At 45.6% G+C, this 20,453-nt stretch overlaps 1 protein-coding gene across 3 annotated transcripts in view; it reads left to right on the forward strand.

Moving 5' to 3' along the window:
* Positions 1 to 20,453, forward strand: part of grip2b (glutamate receptor interacting protein 2b) — a 538,749-nt gene that overhangs the window by 417,888 nt on the left and 100,408 nt on the right. For all 3 annotated transcript variants that reach the window (XM_059649483.1, XM_059649482.1, XM_059649484.1), the window contains exons 2-3: positions 18,137 to 18,217; positions 20,103 to 20,238. In XM_059649483.1, coding sequence (XP_059505466.1) covers positions 18,137 to 18,217; positions 20,103 to 20,238 — 217 coding nt within the window. The remainder of the gene's footprint in view (positions 1 to 18,136; positions 18,218 to 20,102; positions 20,239 to 20,453) is intronic.

Genomic DNA, 20,453 nt, shown 5'->3' on the forward strand with positions numbered 1-20,453 from the left:
CTGTTCTAGTACAGTTCCAACACTGGAATGTACCCAACAGAGTGACAATTTGCCCAGGTATCTCCTGTGCACAAGAAGTGGCACAAATCCAACCCAGCCAACTACTAACCCATCAGTCTACCCTCAATCATCAGTAATGTGATGGAAGGTGTCATCAACAGTGCTATTAGACAGCACCCCTCAGGAATAACCTGTTCAGTGATGTCCAGTTTGGGTTCCGCCAGGACCATTCATTACAGCCTTAGTTCAAACATGGAAAAAAGAGCTGAATTCCAGAATGGGGGTCAGAGTGATTGCCCTGAATATTAAAGCTACATTTGACTGAGTATAGCATCAAGGATCCCTAACAAAATTAGCATCAATGGGATTTAGGGGGAAAATTCTCTGCTGGTTGGAGTCATACCTGTTACTTAAGTAGATGGTTGTGGTTGTTGGAGGTCAGTCAACTCAGCTCCAGGATATCTCTGCAGGAGTTTCTCAGGATGATGTCTTAAGCCCTGCCATCTTCAGCTGCCACATCAATGACCTTCCCTTCATCATAAGGTCAAAGGTGAGGATGTTCACCGATGATTGCACAATGTTCAGCACCATTCGTGACTTCTGAAAAGCAGAAGCAATCAATGTTCAAATGCAGCAAGAGTGGGCAACATTCAGACTTGTGCTGATAAATGGTAGAACATCTCTAGCAAGAGAGAATCTAACCATCACCCCGTGGTAATCACTAGCATTCCCATCACGGAATCTCCCATCCCAATCTCCATTCTTATTGGCCCAGTCAGCAATGCCCACATTCCAATGAATGAATAATAATTTTTAAAAAAACTTTGGGATATTTTATTCAGCTAAAAGATGCCACGGAGCATTGAATATGCATATATCGAACTGTAATATACCGAGATGGGCAAGGAACAAGTCTTGGTTAACAAGATATTTATCGGATTGTCTACGGTATGTATAGAGCTGGGAGAAATCCGCAAATGACTGTCATAGAGTAAATCCTTCAATACAAGGGGCATGACACCTGATGTCAATTCACGTGACAACATCCTATTCTTTGCCGCTGCCTTATAGTACATAAGGATTTGTGTGTGGTGGGTGGACCGGCTGTCTGTTCATTAAGGACAGTATATTAAAGACATGGTAGACTAATTAGTAAAGTTAGTTCACGTGGGATTCAGGGTGAGCTTGCTAATTAGATACAAAATTGGCTTAAAGTCAGGAGATGGGTAGTGGTGATGGAAGGTTGATTTTCAGACCGGAGGCCACTGACCAGCGGTGTGCCACAGGGATCAGTGCTGGGTCCACTTTTGTTTGTCACTTATAAAAATGATTTAGATGAACATTTAGAAAGCATGATTAGTATGCTCTTGGATAACCCCAAAATTGGCAGTATAATGGACAGTGAAGAAGGTCATCTAAGATTACACAGAGATTTTGATCAATTGGGTGCATGAGCTGAAGAGTGGTGATGGAGTCTAATATGGATAAATGTGAGCAATTGCATTTTGGTAAAGCAAACAAAAGCAAGACTTATACAATTAAAAGTAGTCCTTGAGTAGTGTTGTGGAACAGAGAGACCTAGGGGTTCAGGTACATAATTCTTTGAGATTAGCATTGCATATTAATTAGTAGTTAGGAAGCCCCCAGTGAATGACTGGGAAGCACCCATCCTCCCAATGAGTGGACATGAGACACATGCACTAAGTAGGGTTGTAGGTTGTGAGGCTTGGTGAGAGGTGTGAGCAGTGACAAAGTTACGGGTGCCCTGTAAAAATGAGGAGGCAGAGATTCAGTGGTGGCATTTACTGTCACAGAGTGCAGAGGACTATTGATTTTATTGCTGCACTACTGGGCTTTTCCATTAATCTGGGACATAGCACTGACCCAGAATTTAACTGAATCACTGGCTGTGTCTGATGGTGGGTCAGTGAGCAGAATAGAGTCCTATCCATAAAGCTTCCCTTTCGGAGCCATAACAGTGAGCAGGGGAGAAACAGGAAGGCTGCAAAGACAAGGGAGCAATTTCATACCTGTTAATGCTCCTTCATTCAGCTTACTAGGAGCGAGGAAAGCAATCTTTTGTTGGCAACCTGTTATTCAGTTTAAATACCGAGATACCAAGAAAATTGATGTTTTCCTTGTGGTGGTATGGCGTTAAGTTTAATGGAGGGTTGGTAGTTATTGATGATGTTGTTAAATTGTTCTTATTCTGCTTCTATGGGAATCAAAATGCCCCAATATCAACTCAAAAACAGAACGTAATGTTACTGTGTAACTATATCACCAAGAGGAGGTTAGTAAGAATGAAAAACCAAAAAAATGGAGGCTTCAAGAGGCCTCGAAGAGGAGGCCTTGTTGCGAAGATAGAGTTGCACTCTGGTATTGGTGCGTGAGAGATGGAGTTCTCGTCAGTATGGAAAGGACCGGGTGTAAAGTGGGTTCTAGCTGGAATGGGGTCCGAATGGCTGCACATTTAGGGTCTGGATGTGGGATGGAGCCAGAGGAGAAATTTCACTGTTCTTGTCATGTTTTTCAAATCATCTCATCAGTCACGTTCCAAATGAGTGACTTGTGAGCGGAAATAAATCTAAAAGCCCAGCTTTAATGAAAGGTAGAAGAAACATGAAAATCTACAAGTGGCATCAGCGTCTGGAAGATGAAGCTTATTAAATTTTCTATCATCACAATAACAGGAGAGTAATTAGAATGCTGCATGCGACCTCCCTGAATGGTTCATATCCTGTCCTGCTCATCAATCACTCAAGGAACTAATCTCCCTGACAGGATGCTGGAGCAATCAGTGATGACATTTCTGCAGCTTGATGATTTTGTTCATATCTCGATATAACATTTTATGAGTGTACCTTAGTAAGAGGTTCATATCGGGTTGCAATGCATTTTGAGTGCCAAGAATTCAGCTCTTCCCTGCCCAACACCCCAGTGCCCAACATGTGACAATGTAAAAGCAGAGCCATCTCCTCCAATTAAAAAGAGTTGTTCTGCTTCCAATGTTGCTATATCTGTGGTCATCATGGTGTCCTTGCCATTGGTCAGTGTTGTGTGATTTTTGGTTTACAGACTCTTGCCTAGCCCATGAAATGGCACTCTGATGTCTTTTGTTCCTTGGAACAGCCTAGTGCTCACCCCAGTACATTTAATGCTGGCCAACATTGACCAACCTCTGGAGACCATCCCCAATGTTGAAGAATGATAACAAATATAAGAGATTTGGCAAGTGAGCAATGACAGAGCTTGCTTCCATTTTATAAATGAGAATTACGAAGAGATTGTTGTTAACGTGTAATTAGTTTGAGCGCCAAGGCTCGGCAGTTTGGTATTTCTGTGTTCAAACATCGACTCAAAGTATACTTTCCACCTACATACCATTGACAGGTGCATGAACTGCCTAATCTGTGGAGTCAGGGTGCTGGGATACTATTTTGTCTCTGATCAATGTGGTAGATGGGATCAGAATTCAGAGCACAACTTGAGAATTTGCTAGTGCCAGTGGGCACCACAATGGCCAGTGACAGTGGGGACCACAATGGCCAGTGACTGGGCACCGCAATGGCCAGTGACTGGGCACCGCAATGGCCAGTGACAGTGGGGACTACAATGGCCAGTCTCAGTGAGGACCATAACGGCCAGTGACAGTGGACGCAATATGACCTTTGATCTTGGTGCTTGGACACTGATCCATAAGGGGCAGGATCTCACACAGACCTGTGATGGAGGGGCATTCCAATTTCCCTCCACTCCATCTCAAACATAGACATTAAGCTCTTTCCCTGGAAATGGTAAGGCCATAAGTCCCCTTGTGAGACATTTTCCCTTAAAGGGAAATAGATTTGTGGTAAAAGCTAGCAGGGAAGAGCTCTGAAATAGGTCACTGAGCTTAGAAGAGAACTTGTTGTGTTTTGGGACTGAGACATGATGTAGGGATCTTATGAAAATGTGGACAGGAGTGGTGATCGATGAAAAGAGATTGGGTCTCTTCAGCCTAAAGATCTTTTATTAGTGTACAAATTATCATATGCTTTTGGGAGGGCACAGTCACACAGGTTTAATGTCACTTTCTAATTAAACTTTGTTCATTGAGGCGGCAAGGAAAAGATGTACTGTTTAATTAAGTAAATCTGCTCTTGGTAATTAAGCCAAATGTTTTGAGCAGCATTCATGGAGTCAGAGAGACATACGCTTTGGAAAACAGACCACTCGGTCCACCTGGTCTATGCTGACCAGACATTCCAATCTAACCTAGTCCCATTTGCCAGCATTTGGCCCATTTACCTCTGAACCCTTCCTGTTTATATTCCCATCCAGATGCCTTTTAAATGTTGTAATTGTACCAGCCTCTCACTACTTCCTGTGGCAGCTCATTCCACACACGTACCACCATCTGTGTGAAAAACTTGTCTCTCAAGTCCTTTTTAAATCTTTCGCCTCTCGCCTTAGTTTTGGACTGCCCCGGCTTAGGGAGAAGACCTTGGCCATTCACCCTATCCATGCACCTCATGATTCTATAAACCTCTGTAAAGTCACCCTTCAGCCTCCAATGCTCCAGAGAAAATAACCCCAGTCTATCCAGCTACTCAAACCCTCCAATCCCAGCAACCTCCTTTATAAATCTTTTCTGTACCCTCTCAAATCTAACAATGTTCTCGCTATAGAAGGGTGACCAGAATTGCACATAGTACTCCAAACATGGCCTCATCAGAGATAACACAGCGTGGAGCTGGAGGAACACAGCAGGTCAGGCAGCATCAGAGGAGCAGGAAAGTCGACGTTTCGGGTCGGGACCCTTCTTCAGAAATGAGCATGAAGAAGGGTCCCGACCCAAAACATCAACTTTCCTGCTCCTCTGATGCTGCCTGGCCTGCTGTGCTCATCCAGCTCCATGCTGTGTTATCTCTGACTCCAGCATTGGCAGGTCTAACTATCTCCGAGTGAGTTATAACCCCAGTGCAAAGCCTCTTCCAGGGATGCCCACCTTGAAGAAGTTGCCCTCCTCCCCCCTGGAAAGACCTCAGTGGATCTCTCTTCCACTGCAAACCTCTGGTAATCTCTTCAGGCCTGAAACTGCTCAACCACGTACTGAAGCAAACCAGGTGCTACAGCCACGTTGCCTTTCTCAGGACCTGCCTGCAGAACCAGATCAATCCCCAATGGACTGCAATCTACATTCAGACAATTACCAATTTGGCCCTGACTGCGACAAACCTCTAGGTACACAACATCCACATCTTCCAAAAACAGTTCTCCTTGTGGCTCCTCAAGCACACGCTCTCAATGCGCCGGTATCTCCTGGCCCTACAATCAAGCCCTACCCCGGCTCAAATCCTCCCTCTCCCAGACCTGCAAAGGACCTCTCCTGTTTTTCATTCTTCACAGGCTCCACAACGCCAACTTATGATTTACTCTGATAGAACTCTGCTCTATTGCACATTAGAAGCTGTAAGTACATTACACATACTGGTGCCTGCCACCAAACACAGGCCTGTTCTACCCCACAAGTCCCCAGCCCTCACCAGGACCTCCCCGACAATGTGCCCACCACCACTGACCACGTGGTCACCCTCACATCACCCGATCTTGCCACATCTGCCTACGCAGGTCACATCACTTCTGGTACTGCAAGCCATAGCTCTGCTAACGCCGTCCACACCATGAACGCCACCACACTGCGGATACCACCCGCACCGCAGATACCGCCCGCACCGCAGATAATGCCCACACTGCAGATACCGCCCGCACTGCAAATATGGCCCACAGCGCAGATACAGCCCACAGTGCGGATGCGGCCCACACTGCGGATACTGCCCACACCGCGGACACTGCCACTTCCATTGCCGAGACCGGCTGCCTTCACAAAGGATGATGTCACTTCCACTGATGTTGCTAAACCCACCACCAACATCACTCCTCCCATCACCAACATTGCTGGAGACATAACTAATCCCGCTCTGACAGCCACCAGCTCTACACTCAGCCCTAGCCCCCAGCCCCCAGCCCTGCCGGGTCTTCACCATCTCTGCCCCAACCCCCATCCCCCCCAGAACTCCCCCTCATTCAGTACGAGCAGCCAGTCCTCAGTAAAGGGCTCACCTTCATCCCCCTCTGCTCACACATCAATGAATTCTGTTCACAATTGGATGTCAAACAGTTTTTCCACTGCCTCTCCCTCCGCGCCTATTTCTTTACTTGAGAGTCTAACCCACCGCCTCTACAGACCCCTTCTCCTGCCTTCAACATGCCCGATCCTCCTGGACACCACCCCAAGGGCCTCCTACCCTCCCTCGCCCTGTTCATCTCCAACTGCCATTGAGACATCAATCATCTCAACCTCTCCCCCCCAACTCACTCCAACTTCTCCATCCCCCCTCACCCACTCCAACCTCTCCATCCCCCCTCATCCACTCCAACCTCTCCATCCCCCCTCACCCACTCCAACCTCTCCATCCCCTCTCACCCACTCCAACCTCTCCATCCCCCACCCACCCACTTCAACCTCTCCACTCCTCTCACCCACTCCAACCTCTCCATCCCCTCTCACCCACTCCAACCTCTCCATCCCCTCTCACCCACTCAGACCTCTCCATCCCCTCTCACCCACTCCAACCTCTCCATCCCCTCTCACCCACTCCGACCTCTCCATCCCCTCTCACCCACTCCGACCTCTCCAGCCCCTCTCATCCACTCCAACCTCTCCACCCCCCTCACCCACTCCAACCTCTCCACCCCCCCTCACCCACTCCAACCTCTCCACCCCCCTCACCCACTCCAACCTCACCACCCCCCTCACCCACTCCAACCTCTCCATCCCCTCTCACCCACTCCAACTTCTCCATCCCCTCTCACCCACTCCAACCTCTCCATCCCCTCTCACCCACTCCAATCTCTCCATCCCCTCTCACCTACTCCAACCTCTCCATCCCCTCTCACCTACTCCAACCTCTCCATCCCCTCTCACCCACTCCAACCTCTCCATCCCCTCTCACCCTCTCCAACTTCTCCATCCCCTCTCACCAACTCCAACCTCTTCCCCCAAAGAACATGCAGCCCTCCGCTCCCTCTGTAACCTCACCATCAAACCCACGGACAAGGGAAGCGCTGTTGTGATATGGTGCACTGACCTCTACATCGCCAAGGCCAGGCACTAACTGTCTGACACCTCTTTGTCCTGCCCCTTTGATCATGAGCCCACCCCTGATACCAAAACTTCATCTTCCCAGACCATCCACAACCTCATCACCTCAAGTGACCTCCCGCCCACAGCCTCCAACCTCATTGTTCTCCAACCCCGCACTGTCCATTTCTATTTCCTTCCCAAAATAAAACATTTCTGAAGAAGGGCCCCAACCCAAAGTGTCAACTTTCCTGCTCCCCTGATGCTTCTTGGCCTGCCATGTTCCTCAGCTCCACACTGTGTTATCTCTGACTCCAGCATCTGTAGTTCTTACTATCCCTGAGTGGCCTCATCAGTTTGCTGCAGCATGACGTCCCAACTTCTATACTCAGATGTTCTGACCAATGAAGACAAGCCTACCAAATGCTGCCTTCATCATCCTGTTAACCTGTGACTCTACCTTCAAGGACCTGTGCCCTTTCACCCCTAATTTCTTCTGAATTCCAGATTAGATTTCTTCTGTGGGTTGCCACTTTAGTTCTAGTACTGTTGATAGAATCTGTCTCAGTTTTGGATACTTGCTGCTTACATTTGGTGCAGTGCCTCATATACAATGATTAAATTGTTGTCACACTAAGACTGGTGCTTTCCTTTGTGTCTTGCTCCTTGCGAGCAGTCTGCTTTTGACTGTTCTGTCTGATGACCGTCAGCTAAGGTGCATCTCAGACAGGCGGCTGATTAGGATCTATCCCACTAAATCAAAGAGGCTCAGTATAGCCCAACATGTGTACGCTGTTCAGAAAGAAAGAGCTTGCAGTTACATAGCACCATTCACAACCTTGAAAGCACTTTACAACCAACTAAATACTTAACATGGAGACTGTTGAAATGTAGGAAAACACGCAGAGAACCAGCAGGTCTGGCAGCATCTGTGGAGAGGGAGATAGACTTCAAGTCTGTTATAGCTCCCACATCAGAGTATGAAGTTGTTTACACTTTCGCAAGCCTCACCAAGTCCCCAGTCTGTTTGAAATTTAGTCGCTGTTGTCACACAGTTAAATTACCAATTAAATTGCTTTCCGTTGTATTCTTTGAGAGAGAGTAGTGACTAAGGTGGCTGCAGACAGATCTCTGGAACAGTAAACAGCGCAGTGGTTCAGTGATTAGTACTGCTGCCTCACAGCTCCAAGGTTCGATTCCAACCTCAGGTGACTGTGCAGAGTTTGCAAATTCTCCCTGTGCCTATGTGGGTTTCTGCTGAGTGCGCTGGTCTCCTCCCCAGTCCAAAGATGTGCAGGTTAGGTGAACTGGCCCTGCTAAATTGACCCTAGTGTCCAGGTTAGGTGGATTAGCCACGGGAAATGCAGGGTTATAGGGATAGAGGGATCAGTCTGTGCAGTATGCTCTTTGGAGCGTCATTGTGGACTTAATGGCTGAGTGGCCTGCTTCCATGCTGTAGGGATTCTATGAAACTCCTCCCCCTCCAAGTCCCTCACTTTCTCTCTCCCAGCACATTTCCTGTTAAACAGGACAGTGTCAGCTGTAGTGACAGCGCAGAGATTGGTTTTTGGGCTGGGACTGAGATAGGGATTAGGGAGAAGAGAAAGGTGACGACCCAGGGCCCAGACAAGTACAGACCGAGAGTGGGATGAGATGAGGGGTTCATCATTCATGATGGGAATGATATACAGAGCTCATCGGTCACGCGTAGGCTAGCTGGAGCTCTCGCTCTCAAATGAAGGTTCTTGAAGCATTTCAAAGTAAAAACACGGCCTGAAAACCTCCGGCACTTGCACTGGGGGCAGACCAGCTGAAAACACATTGTCCAGTAGAAGAGTTCAAGGTAAATCAGGCAAAGTCAACTTGGCTTGGTAAAAAGGGAAAGTGTGTTTCACCACTTCAGTGGAGTTCTATGTGGAAGTGACATGTGCAGTGGCTGGGGTGGGGTGGGGTGGGCGGTGGGAAACCAGTGGATGTAATGTTCTTAGATTTGCAACAGGCATTGTTTCTGGGAAATGAAACCTCATGTTGTGGAAGGCAGCATATTAGCGTGGATATAAGATCGGGTTGGCTAATGGGAAGCAGAAGGTAGGAATAAATATGTCATTTTCTGGTCGGCATGTTGCAATGAGTGGCATGCTAAATGGTTTAGCGCTGAGGTCTCACCCTTTTACAATATACCCCAATGATTTTGATGACAGGAGATGAGGTACTTTGCTAAGGACAAGGAGGTAGTTGGAAAGTAGGTTATAAAATGACAAAAGGAGGTTACAAGGGATAGAGAGAGGCTAGTGTGCAAAAATTGGGTAAATAGAGCACAATACGCTCTGGAGTGCAGATGGATCTGGGTGTCCTGATCCACGCATAATAAAAGGTTAGTTTGAAGCTGATGCAAGTAAAACATCAGTTGAACATCTTTTTACATTTTTGTATGAGATGTGCACATTACTGGCTTTTTTAAACCCACCAATGAGACATGGACATTGCTGGCTGGCCAGCATTTGCTCCCTATCCCTCGTTGCCCTTGAGAAGGTGGTGATGAGCTGCCTTCTTGAACCACTGTAGCCCGTGTGCTGCAAGTAGACCCACAGTGACCTTAGGGAGAGAATTCCAGGATTTTGAGCCAGCGACAATAAAGGAATGGCAATATATTTCCATGTAAGGATGGTGAGTGGTTTGGAGGGAAACTTGCAGATGGTGGCATTCTTATGGATCTGCTGTCCTTCTAGATGGAAGGTCGTGGGTTTGGAAGGTGCTGTTGGAGGATCTTTGGTGAATTTCTGCAGTGCGTCTAGTAGATAGTACACACTGCTGCTACTGAGCATCAGTGGCGGAGGGAGTGGATGCTTGTGGATGTGGTGCCAATCAAGCGGGCTGCTTTGTCCTGGGGATGGTGTCAGACTTCTTGAGTGTTGTTGGGGCTGCACCCATCCAGGCAGGTGGGGAGTATTCCATCACACTCCTGACTTGTGCCTTGTAGATGGCTGCGTCAGCGTTTATTGCCAAGCTCTAGCTACTCATCTTGCTGAGTCATATCAGAGGGCTGTTACTTAATAACCTTTGGCCTGGGCTGTCATAAAGGACAGATCAGATAAGTAAGTCAGATTTCCCTCCTGAAAATTCCCAAATAATGGTTGCCATTGGACTGTACTTTAACTCCAAATCTTATTGAATTCAAACTTCATCATCTATCGTGGTGGTATTTGAACTAATGGCCCTATAGCATGAGCCTCAGTGTCAAGATTATTAATCCAATTACATTGCTACTGTTCCTGCCTCAATCATCTGAAAGGCAATTTCTTCCTGCTTGTACAATGAAAAGTAAAGCCTTGGCTAATGTAGAACAGAGAGACCCAGGAGTTCATAATTCTCTGAAGTTTGCGGCACATATAGACAGGGCGGTTAAGAAGGCATTTAGCACAGTTGCTTTCATTGCTCAGACCCTTGAGTATAGCCATAGGGACATCATGTTGAGGTTGTACAGGTCATTGGTGAGGCCTCTTCTGGAGTACTGTGTCCAGTTCTGGTCTCCCTGTTCTGGGAAGGATATTATTAAGCTGGGAAGGGTTCCGGAGAAATTTACAAGGATGTTGCCGGGAATGGAGGGTTTGAGTTATACAGAAAGGCTGGTACTATTTTCACTGGAGCTTAGGATTTTGAGGGGTGACCTTATAGAGATTTATAAAATCATGAGGGGTATAGATAAGGTGAATGGTGAGTGTCTTTTCCCCAGGGTGGGGGATTTCAAAACTAGGGGGCATATTTTGAGGTGAGTGGAGAACGATTTTAAAGGGACATGGGGACAATTTTGGTTGACAGAGTGTGGTCCGTGTGTAGAATGAACTGCCAGAGGAAGTGGTAAATGCAGGTACAGTTACAATGTTAAAAAGGCATTTAGATAAGTTCATGAATAGGAAAGGTTTGGAGGGATGTGGGCCAAGCGCAGGCAGATGGGACTATTTTAGTTTGCGATATGGTTGGCGTGGACTGGTTGGACTGAAGGAACTGTTTCCATGCTGTATATTCCTATGACTCTGTGTCAGATGCCATGTTCACTGATTTGGCAGGAATTGATTGATGAAATGGAGCAAGAGACCCACGGGAACAACCAACAAGAGTGAGCTTCCTTGGAAATGGTGTAATGTCAGGCAGCTGCTGTGACAGAAGGTGCAGATCTCGGAGCACCAAAAATTTAAGTGTTTTCATTATATTGAATGGCAGAGCAGATTTGAGGAGTTGAATTGCCTACTGCTGCTTATGGTTAAGTTTTTATACGCAGAGCCAATGACATTTCCCTGTAAGTTTGGGTAAACCAAATTAGCAATCTATAAATAGCCATAGCAGTTGATATTTAGTCTGACCAAGGACATGCACTAATACAAAAAAGAATTGAGCTACTGGGTTCAAAAGGCCTGGAAGAATCCAGACACTGTGGTTAAACCAGGCCTAGACTTTGTGGTAATAATTTTGTCTCTGAATCAGTGATCATTGGAGGCCAGGTCCCACCGCAGAGCTGAATAAAGCCAAAAGAAGTCAGCTGTAAGTCAGGAACAAAAACAAAGATGCTAGAGAAGCTCAGCAGGTCTGGCAGCTGTGAAGGATAAAACAGAGCTAACGTTTCGGGTCCGGCAACCCTTCCCCCGAACTGTGTCACTGAACCCGGAACATTAACTCTGTTTTTCCCTTCACAGATGCTGCTAGACCTGCTGAGCTCCTCCAGCATCTTTGGTTTTGTCCCACTGCAAAGCTGTCTGTTCTCTCTCCTTCCCTGCTGTTGTGTAGAATTCCAGGGCCCGAGACTTGGGAAACTGGAAGTCAATACATCCACACATTGAACAACGGAGTGACAAAGCTCAAAGGAAACTTTGCTCCAAAGACCTGCTCACAAAATTCAAGCCAACACGCTGATATAGTATTGAGGGAGTCCTGTGGCATCAGAATGCCATCTTTTGAATAAGATGCCCTCTCAGCATGCAAAAGTTGCCAAGGAACAATTTATAGTAGAGCACGGGAGTTCTCTTGCACAATATTTGTCAATAAGTCGGATTATCTGGTTATTATCCCACAATTGTGTGATATGTTTTGGACGTGCGGAGGTGTTGAAATGAGATTCAGAAATGCAAGTTTTATTTTCCATCTTGGAGCTGGTTGTTGGAGTAAGTTGTATGAGGCAACAGGCTGGTAGTATCAGAGATCGTAGGAACTGCAGATGCTGGAGAATATGGGATAACAAGGTGTAGAGCTGGATGAACACAACAGGCAAAGCAGCATCAGAGGAGCAGGAAGGCTGACATTTCGGGCCTAGACCTTTCTTCAGAAAGGCTGGTGGTATTGTTGGTAAACAATTAATTCAGGTCATATCAGATGGTGGGGTAAAAATCTGGAAGAGTCTGAAGATAATGATGAGACTGTTACTGATTGTTCAAAAAACCCATGCAGTTATGGAAGGAAATCCGCCGTCCTCACTTCATCTGACCCACATGTGACTCCAGACCCACAGCAATGCGGTTTGAATTTTAACTGTCTTCTGAGCTATTGGGGATGGGAAGTAAATGCTGGCCAAACCAATGATGCCCACATCCCATGAATGAACTTTTAAAAAATACTTGTAACATCAGGATGGCTAATAACGCAGGAGTATTACCAGCCAATGAGGGAATTGTGGGAGTTTGGCCAATCTTGTTCTCCGAAGATTTGCAAGCTTGTGCCACTGTCACAATGGACATTTGATCCGAAACTCTGAGCTCTGATGCTGTTGATTACATCTGGCTCCAATTTGTTGTGGAACGTTACTTTTGAGGACAAATGACCTGTAGTAGGTATTTTGCACAGACAGACTCTGAGCACTGAGCTACTGAACAATCCATACTGCAGAGGGTTGTTCAACAGGGTTTATGAAAGTTGATGCAATGGATTATTCCTGTGAAATACAATGCTGAAGTCTGGACCTTTTCACTGAAACTCAAATCTTCCCCTGTGATGAGAATTGCAATGGATGAATTCTTGTGGGATTGGACTTTTTTTATTGTGTTGCTATGGGCATTTCCAGAAAATACATTGCCATAGAATTCCTGTAATATTCCATTGGGAACAATAGCCCCCTCTCACTCAGAAATGAATCATGTCTTGCAATGAGTCTGACCTATCAGGGTAATCTGTTGGCTTTAATTCCCTATGTACCTTATTTTACTCCTCCTTAGCAATTTCCCAGTCTAGAGACAAACTCCCTAACATTTGTCCCAGTTTTGCAATTCCCCATTCTAAATCTGTGCCCATAAATCTAATCGATTAAATAATTGTTTTATTGGTTCACACTTCTTTAACTAATGGGGTGGGAAATAGAAACTACAGCATTCTTGCAAGGCCATTCCATCCCTTGTGTCTGTGCTAGCCCTTCCAAATGAAGGGAAGTTTCCCTTCTCCACTTATTCTTTGTAATCCACACATTCTTCCTTGTCAGATAACAGTAATTTCCTTTCGAAAGCCCAATTGAGCTTGCCCCCACCATACTCTGAGCCGATGTATTCCAAACCTTATAAACTTGCTCTGCGAAAACTCTTTTACTTTATTTCACTTTTTTTGCTTTTCTCACTCATTAATTCAAATCTGTCCCTCTCTTGATCTCGACTTTTGCAGGTAGGAGTAGTTCCTTCCTGTCCGAACTGACCAGATCCCCTCGTGATTTTGAAAATCTCCATCAAATCACCTCCCAGAATTCTCTTCTCGAAGGAAAATGTCTTTGTTCTGTCTTCTTCATTGAAGTTCCTCATCCCTGGAAGCATCCATGTGATCTTTTTCTCACACACATCAGTACCCTCATTTTTTCCCCAAGTGTGACCTCCGGGCTGGATGCGATACCCTATCTAAGGCTAAATGAATTATACAAATTATACAAGTTCAACAAAATGTCCTTGCTTTTGTCCCCTCTCTCTTTTGATGAAGTCTAGGATCTTGTATGTTGTAGTGAGGATTGGCTCAATCTGTCCTGCCATACTCAATGACATATGCATAAATTGACTGATGAATCAGTACTGTTGAACGCCACTTAGGAAGCACTGAGAGTGGCATGGATGCAGAATGGTCTGTGTGGAAGATCTTCAACGTCCAACACTGAGGCTTGGGAGCACCATTACTGACTGAGCTGGTCAAGTCCTAAATTGCTGCAAGTTTGGGTTTGTCGTAAGTTGTGGGGGCAACAGTAAGACGGAAAATCATGTATGCCTTCATCCTGACCAATCTGACTGTCACAGACGCAGCTGCCTAAGACAGTATCAGTACTGGCGTACAGTCACAATGGAAATAAAGACCTGTCTTCACATAAAGATACCCTCATCATAATGTGTGCCACTGTCCCTGGGCTAAATGGGACAGACTGCAAACAGGTCTAGCATCTCAAGACTAGGCGTTCATGAGGGGTATTCTGAACTTTTTATTCCTCTGTTTCTTTATTTTTCTAAGTTATTGTCATAATTTTGTACTTTTGAAGTTTTGTAGTGCTGGGCTTCTTATTTCTTCATTTTTTAAAATTGTTTTTCCAAAGCATTTGTGCTGAAGAATCTGTACTTACGCACCCACTGTACCTGAGATGATGCCGCAAGTGCTGACTTGTGAACTTTTCACCGTACTCATGTGAGTACATGCAAAAATAAAGCTAATTCAATTCAATTCAGTAGAATTGTGCTCCAGCACAATCTGTAATTTCGTGGCCCACCGTAACCCCCACTCTACCATCACTGTCAAGCCAAGGGATCAACCCTCATTCTATGGAGCGTAGAGGAGGGCATGCCAAGAGCAGCACCAGGTATATCCAAAAACAAGGTGTCAACCTGGTGAAAAGGACAACTTACATTCCAAACAGCAGAAGCCACATGCAATCGACAGAACTAAGCGATCCCATGCCTAATGTATTAGATCTAAGCTCTTCAGTCTAGCCACCTCCTGTTGTGGATGGTGGTGGATGATTAAACAACTCACTGGAGAAGGAGGCTCCACAAATATCCCCATCCTTAATGATGGAAGAGACCAGCACATCAATACAAAGATAAGGCTGAAGCATTCACCCAAATCTTCAGCCAGAAGTGCTGAGTGGATGATCCACCTCAGCCTCCTCTTGAGCTTCCAGTATCACAGATACCTATCTTTATTTCATCTATTCCGCATGTTATTTAGGAATGGCCAAAGGCACAAGATACTACAAAAGCAATGAGCTCTGACAATATTCCATCAATAATACTGAAGGCTTGCACCCCAACATGTGCTATGTCCCTAGCCAAGCTGTTTGGCATCTACCCGACAATGTGGAAAATGACCAGGTATGCCCTGTGCATAAAACGTATGACACATCCAATCTGGCCAATTACTGGCCCATCAGTTTATACTCAATCATCAACAATGTGATGGCGGCTAGAACGTGGAGACCTGAAGAAGTGTGTGCAAAATTGATCCATTTTTTTTTTCGATTCAGTTCTTTCTGTGTAGCGATTAATCCGACTTCTTCCTTTGGTTTTATTTTAAAATGGGCTTGTTAATCTGAATAAATATGACAGTTTGAGTTTATGTTACTTTGTAATCATCTGGACCATTTGATTTTGTAATGGCATTCTCACCTCTGAGTCAGAAGGTGTAGGATTTGAACCTGCTCTAGATAGTCCCAGTTAACAGAAACTGAGACCTGGCTCCAAACTCTTGGTCAACATTCTTACATCTGATGAGTGTGCGGTCCTTTCCATTTTTGGGTTGTAGGACTGTTGGTTGGGATGAAGATGTTTAGAGACACTGCAGGAGTATTCAATTTGTGAGCAGTTAATCCTTCAGTATGATCCTCCAAGGACAGAAGATTGAAACATGGGCAATATCTGAATGCCTTGACTTGTCATCCATGATCCCACAATTTATGACATCCTAAAAAAATCAATGCTTCATTTCTGTAGGCTGAGCAAAGCTTTTGTAATAGGCCTTTAGATTTGCTAGCTAACAGCCTTTACCTCACACCATCCTCACCCTTCCCAAAGGTTTAAATGTGTCTTTGTGTCTGCAGGAGCTAGAACAATGCATCATAATTTTACATGTGGTATTTTCTATGATTCAGTACATCTAATTGTTTCTGTAAGTGAACCTCAGTTGCACTATGATCTGGATTGTACCTTTCACTGCCAACATCCAGTGAAATGGTAGCAGAGCATGCGATCAACACAGGAACCCTTGTTCCATCCAGCGACAGCTAAAATATTGCACATATCACCTCATGTTCATGGAAGGGAGAATAATAAGTACTCTGACACACCAAGAATTGTTCTTCTTACATGAATGAGCAGTTTCCACAGTGAGAGAACTTAATTTCCCTCCATTCCTTGATTATGGAAAATGCTAAATGTGTAAGTTAACTGCTTCATTAAGCTGAGTAAGGTCAGCTATTAAATACAGATAGTTTCCTCTCCCAACCTCCTGAACACAGGAGAGTTTTCATTTGCAAGCAGTGATATTTGTTGCATGAAGTCTCAAGTCAAGGCCCCATTTCTCCATTCAGATGAATGTAAGAGATCTCATGATGTTAATTTGAAGACCAGGGAAGCTGTCCCTGGCCTCTTTCGTGGCCAGTATCTGTCTGTGATACTGACTGTTGCTTCCGATTCTGCAGATTCTGACTTTGAATCCCAACTTGGGATTTCAGCACAATAACCGAGGCTAATGCTCCAGTGCAGTGCTGAGAGGGTGCTACGCTGTCAGAAGTGTCCTCTTTCAGATGAAACATTAAACGGAGGCCCATTAGTCAGCTGAGGTGGCTGGTAACGTGCTTCTGGTAGCGTTACAAAAAATGAGCAGGGGAGTTCTCCCGGTGCCCTGGCCGGTCTTTAGCCCTCAATAAACACCACATTTAAAAAGAAGGCAGGTTATCTGGGCAACAGGATTCTGGGTTCAAGTCCCATCTGGCCCTCGGGTGTGTTACAGTCTGTCTGAGCAGGTTGATTAAAAAATGCTTCTGAGCCAAAGTGCAGGCCATTCTGTTTCTCAGACATTTGTACTATATAATTAGGTTTTAAAATAGAAACAACAGCAATTATTCTTAAACGGAAGGTGCAACTGATACTGGCTTCATTGGTTGTGTGTGAGGGATCTTGGCGTATGTCAAAATCGGAACTATTTATGCAATTTTGATATGACAACAGTGATTGCAATTCACAAAGTACTGAGTTCCTCTAAAGCGCTTTAAGACATCCAGTGATCATGAAGAAAGCTGTGTAAATGTAAATCCTTCTTTTCTCAGACGGTCTGCATCACAAACTCAGTCTAGTCGATCATGTTTACAGTTGCTGTTTGCGGGATCTTGTTGCATCAAAATTGATCGAGAGTGTTGACCAGGGCTGGTTTTAACATCGAATGCAAAGATAAACCCATCAGCGCAACAATCTAAGTACCGTCAGTTGGGACTTTCAGCTCAGGTCTCAAAAATGGGGACTGAACCTCTGACCATCTGATTCAGAGACAAGAGATCTACCAATTGAGCCACAGCTGGCGTCTGTTATGTGTTTATATGCTGTATGGGTAACCAGCTTAATATTCATTTATGGATGGCCAGGCTAGCTTTTATTGCAGTTCAGAGTCAACTACATTGCTGTGGGCCTGGAGTCACATGTAGGTCAGACCAGGTAAGGATGGCAGTTTCCTTCCCTAAAGGATATTCATGAACCAGATGGGTGTTTCCCAACAATTGATTCATGGTCATCATTAGACTCTTAATTCCAGACTTCTTTGAATTCAAATTCCGCCATCTGCCGTGGCAGGATTCAAACCCAGATCCCAAGAGCATTCCTGGATCACTGGGTTAATAATTTAGCCATGATACCACTCGGTTATTGCCTTCCCATACTGGGTCTGCATGCAGTTTTGAATCAGCTTCAAGTGGGATCAAAGGTGGAAGCCCAGCTTCACCAAAGCAGAAAGAGTAGGATTTGAGGATGTTGCTGGATTGGGATTGAATTGTCTAACTCCAGGCTTCTGTTTTAATTGCAGATGATGGCCCCTACGCGAAGGGGAGAAAGGAAACGGCAGCGTCAGAAACGACGGTGTGCGCAAGGAGGCAGAGCATACCAGGTACAGAGCTGTTACCGAGGGTTGGAGCAGGAGGTTGCTTCATTACCTCAGCCTCCTACTTAGCCCACATCCCCAGGGCACCCACCCAACCTCAGCATAGATGCTGCATGAAATGGAGCTGGTGGGGTTCAGTCAGCTGGGGAGGGGATCAAACACTGACTGACGTGGTGGGGGGGTGGGGGTCAGCCTTGAGTCTGAATCTCACAGGATTCGCAGGCTGGATCCAGAGGATGACGGATGCTCCTGGGAGTGGTACAGAGGCGAGCTTTCCAAAGCCACTCTGAAGGGCCAATATTGGTTGGGGATGGGCAGGAGGGTGTCATCTAGTTGTCTCTGACTGCAAACCCCCACCCCGTACTGACTGAGCCACTGGCTCTGCAGTTGTCACCTCCCCGTGTGAGTGAGACCACATTCTGCTGTCAGGCCGGTGCCCACATTGGTTACAGATTGTTGAAACACTTCAGCGGACGCACGCCATGCTGCTGGGCTGGCATTCGTTGTCCACCCTTGGAAAAATCGACACCTTTCCAGTGCCCCATGGGTATGCTTGCTCCTGCCTCTGCCATCAGTGCAGCTTTCGCCTTCGACGTGCGGAAACTGCACGTCGACATTTTCAGTCCGCTGCCCGAAAATAGCAGAACTCGAGAGGAGAATGCAGCAGGGCGTTGTACTGTAAGAGCTGAAGAAGTTGCTGCAAACGTTCAACACAACAAGTCAGGGCAGCATCTCTGGTCTGTCTTTAAGATTTCCAGCGTCTGTCATGTTCTTGTTCTGGCAGACCATCGGGTTTAACTGAATGAAGTCTAGGTGTGGCTGTTGTGCTTTTGACTATTGTTTGAGAGAGGAACAGAAGGTAATTGTGCATCTGTTCTTGGACCACTGTGTATCTCTGCCTTGGTGTAACATGAACACTATCAAACACGCTGGGAACATGAGCAGGTCACCAGCAGGAACCCCAGAGGGGAGATGGGAGAAATCTTTATTCTGCACCCAGTTTCTTCCCTCACCTAATGACCTGGTGTGATCGGGGATGCACTCTCTGTGAGGCTGTTGAAGGGAAATTTAATGGTAACAGTCAACAGGAATTTGATATTTACCTGTAAAGGAAATCAATTACAGACCATAAAATGATACAGCTCAGAGGAAGCCATTCTGCCTGTTGTACCTATGCTAGCTCTTCAGTACAGCTTTAAACAAAATAGAATTTTACTTTTTCTCTTTACCCTTTACTACTCAGTAGAGCTAGTCAATTAACCTCCCTTTCCTATCCGCCCAAATAACCTTGCCTTCTCAGTATTTATTTTGTTATTTATTCTCCTGATCAAAAATAGAGGTGTGCATGAGCGCAAATCCACATTTGAACCTGGAGATCTTATGAGAACAAGGATGTCAGGGGATTAATTAAACCAGGGGAGGACAGATACGCTCAAAGTAAGTGCTCATAGTGGAAGTTCTAATGAAACAATGAGTATTATTTTAAAAGGTGGTTAACAATATCTTAGAAGTTACAAATATGTAGGCCGTCAGCAGTCAGGAGCACCAAGAGGTTGTGTCCGCTCTGACATTGGGCAGTTTTGTAGGATTTTAGGTGATGAATTTATGCAATAAAGGATCTCTCATTGGGAATTATTGTTGTAAGTTTTCAAGGTGTTACTTTAAGCTTGGAGTCTCAATACGAGCAAGCAGGTACTGCACAATAAAGGCTACAATGGTAATGTAATGTGGAAGGAGAAATGAGCGACAGTAAGTGGCCAGCTCAATGAGTCAACAAGTCCACGCGCACACAGTGGACGAGTGGGCTATTCCTGCACTGTATGGTGCTGTGAACACAGTTTGGAGTCTCAAGCAGGCGGGCATACATGTTACCATTGTGTCTCACTAACAGAGGAACTGAAGGGAATTACGGTGGTGGAACTCATCAAGAAAGAAGGCTGCACGCTGGGGCTGACGATATCCGGTGGCACTGACAAAGACGGCAAGCCACGAGTATCCAACCTGCGACCTGGTGGATTGGCTGCCAGGTGAGGCATACAGTTAGTCAATGCCATTCTCCTTTGCTACAGTTTGTTTACAACCTACTTTACGCCTGTGTTCAATCTCCTTCCACAACAATTCAGTTATATTTTAACCTGTTGGTCATCTGAGTTACCTTTTGAATGCCCTGTGCCATAGGTGGTTTGAAGTCTGAGTGTACGCAGGAGAAGAGAATGTCTTCAGCACAGTGGTTGGTATAGCT

Source organism: Stegostoma tigrinum, chromosome 11 (genome assembly GCF_030684315.1).
Source record: "Stegostoma tigrinum isolate sSteTig4 chromosome 11, sSteTig4.hap1, whole genome shotgun sequence".
Classification (NCBI taxonomy): Eukaryota; Metazoa; Chordata; class Chondrichthyes; order Orectolobiformes; family Stegostomatidae; genus Stegostoma; species Stegostoma tigrinum.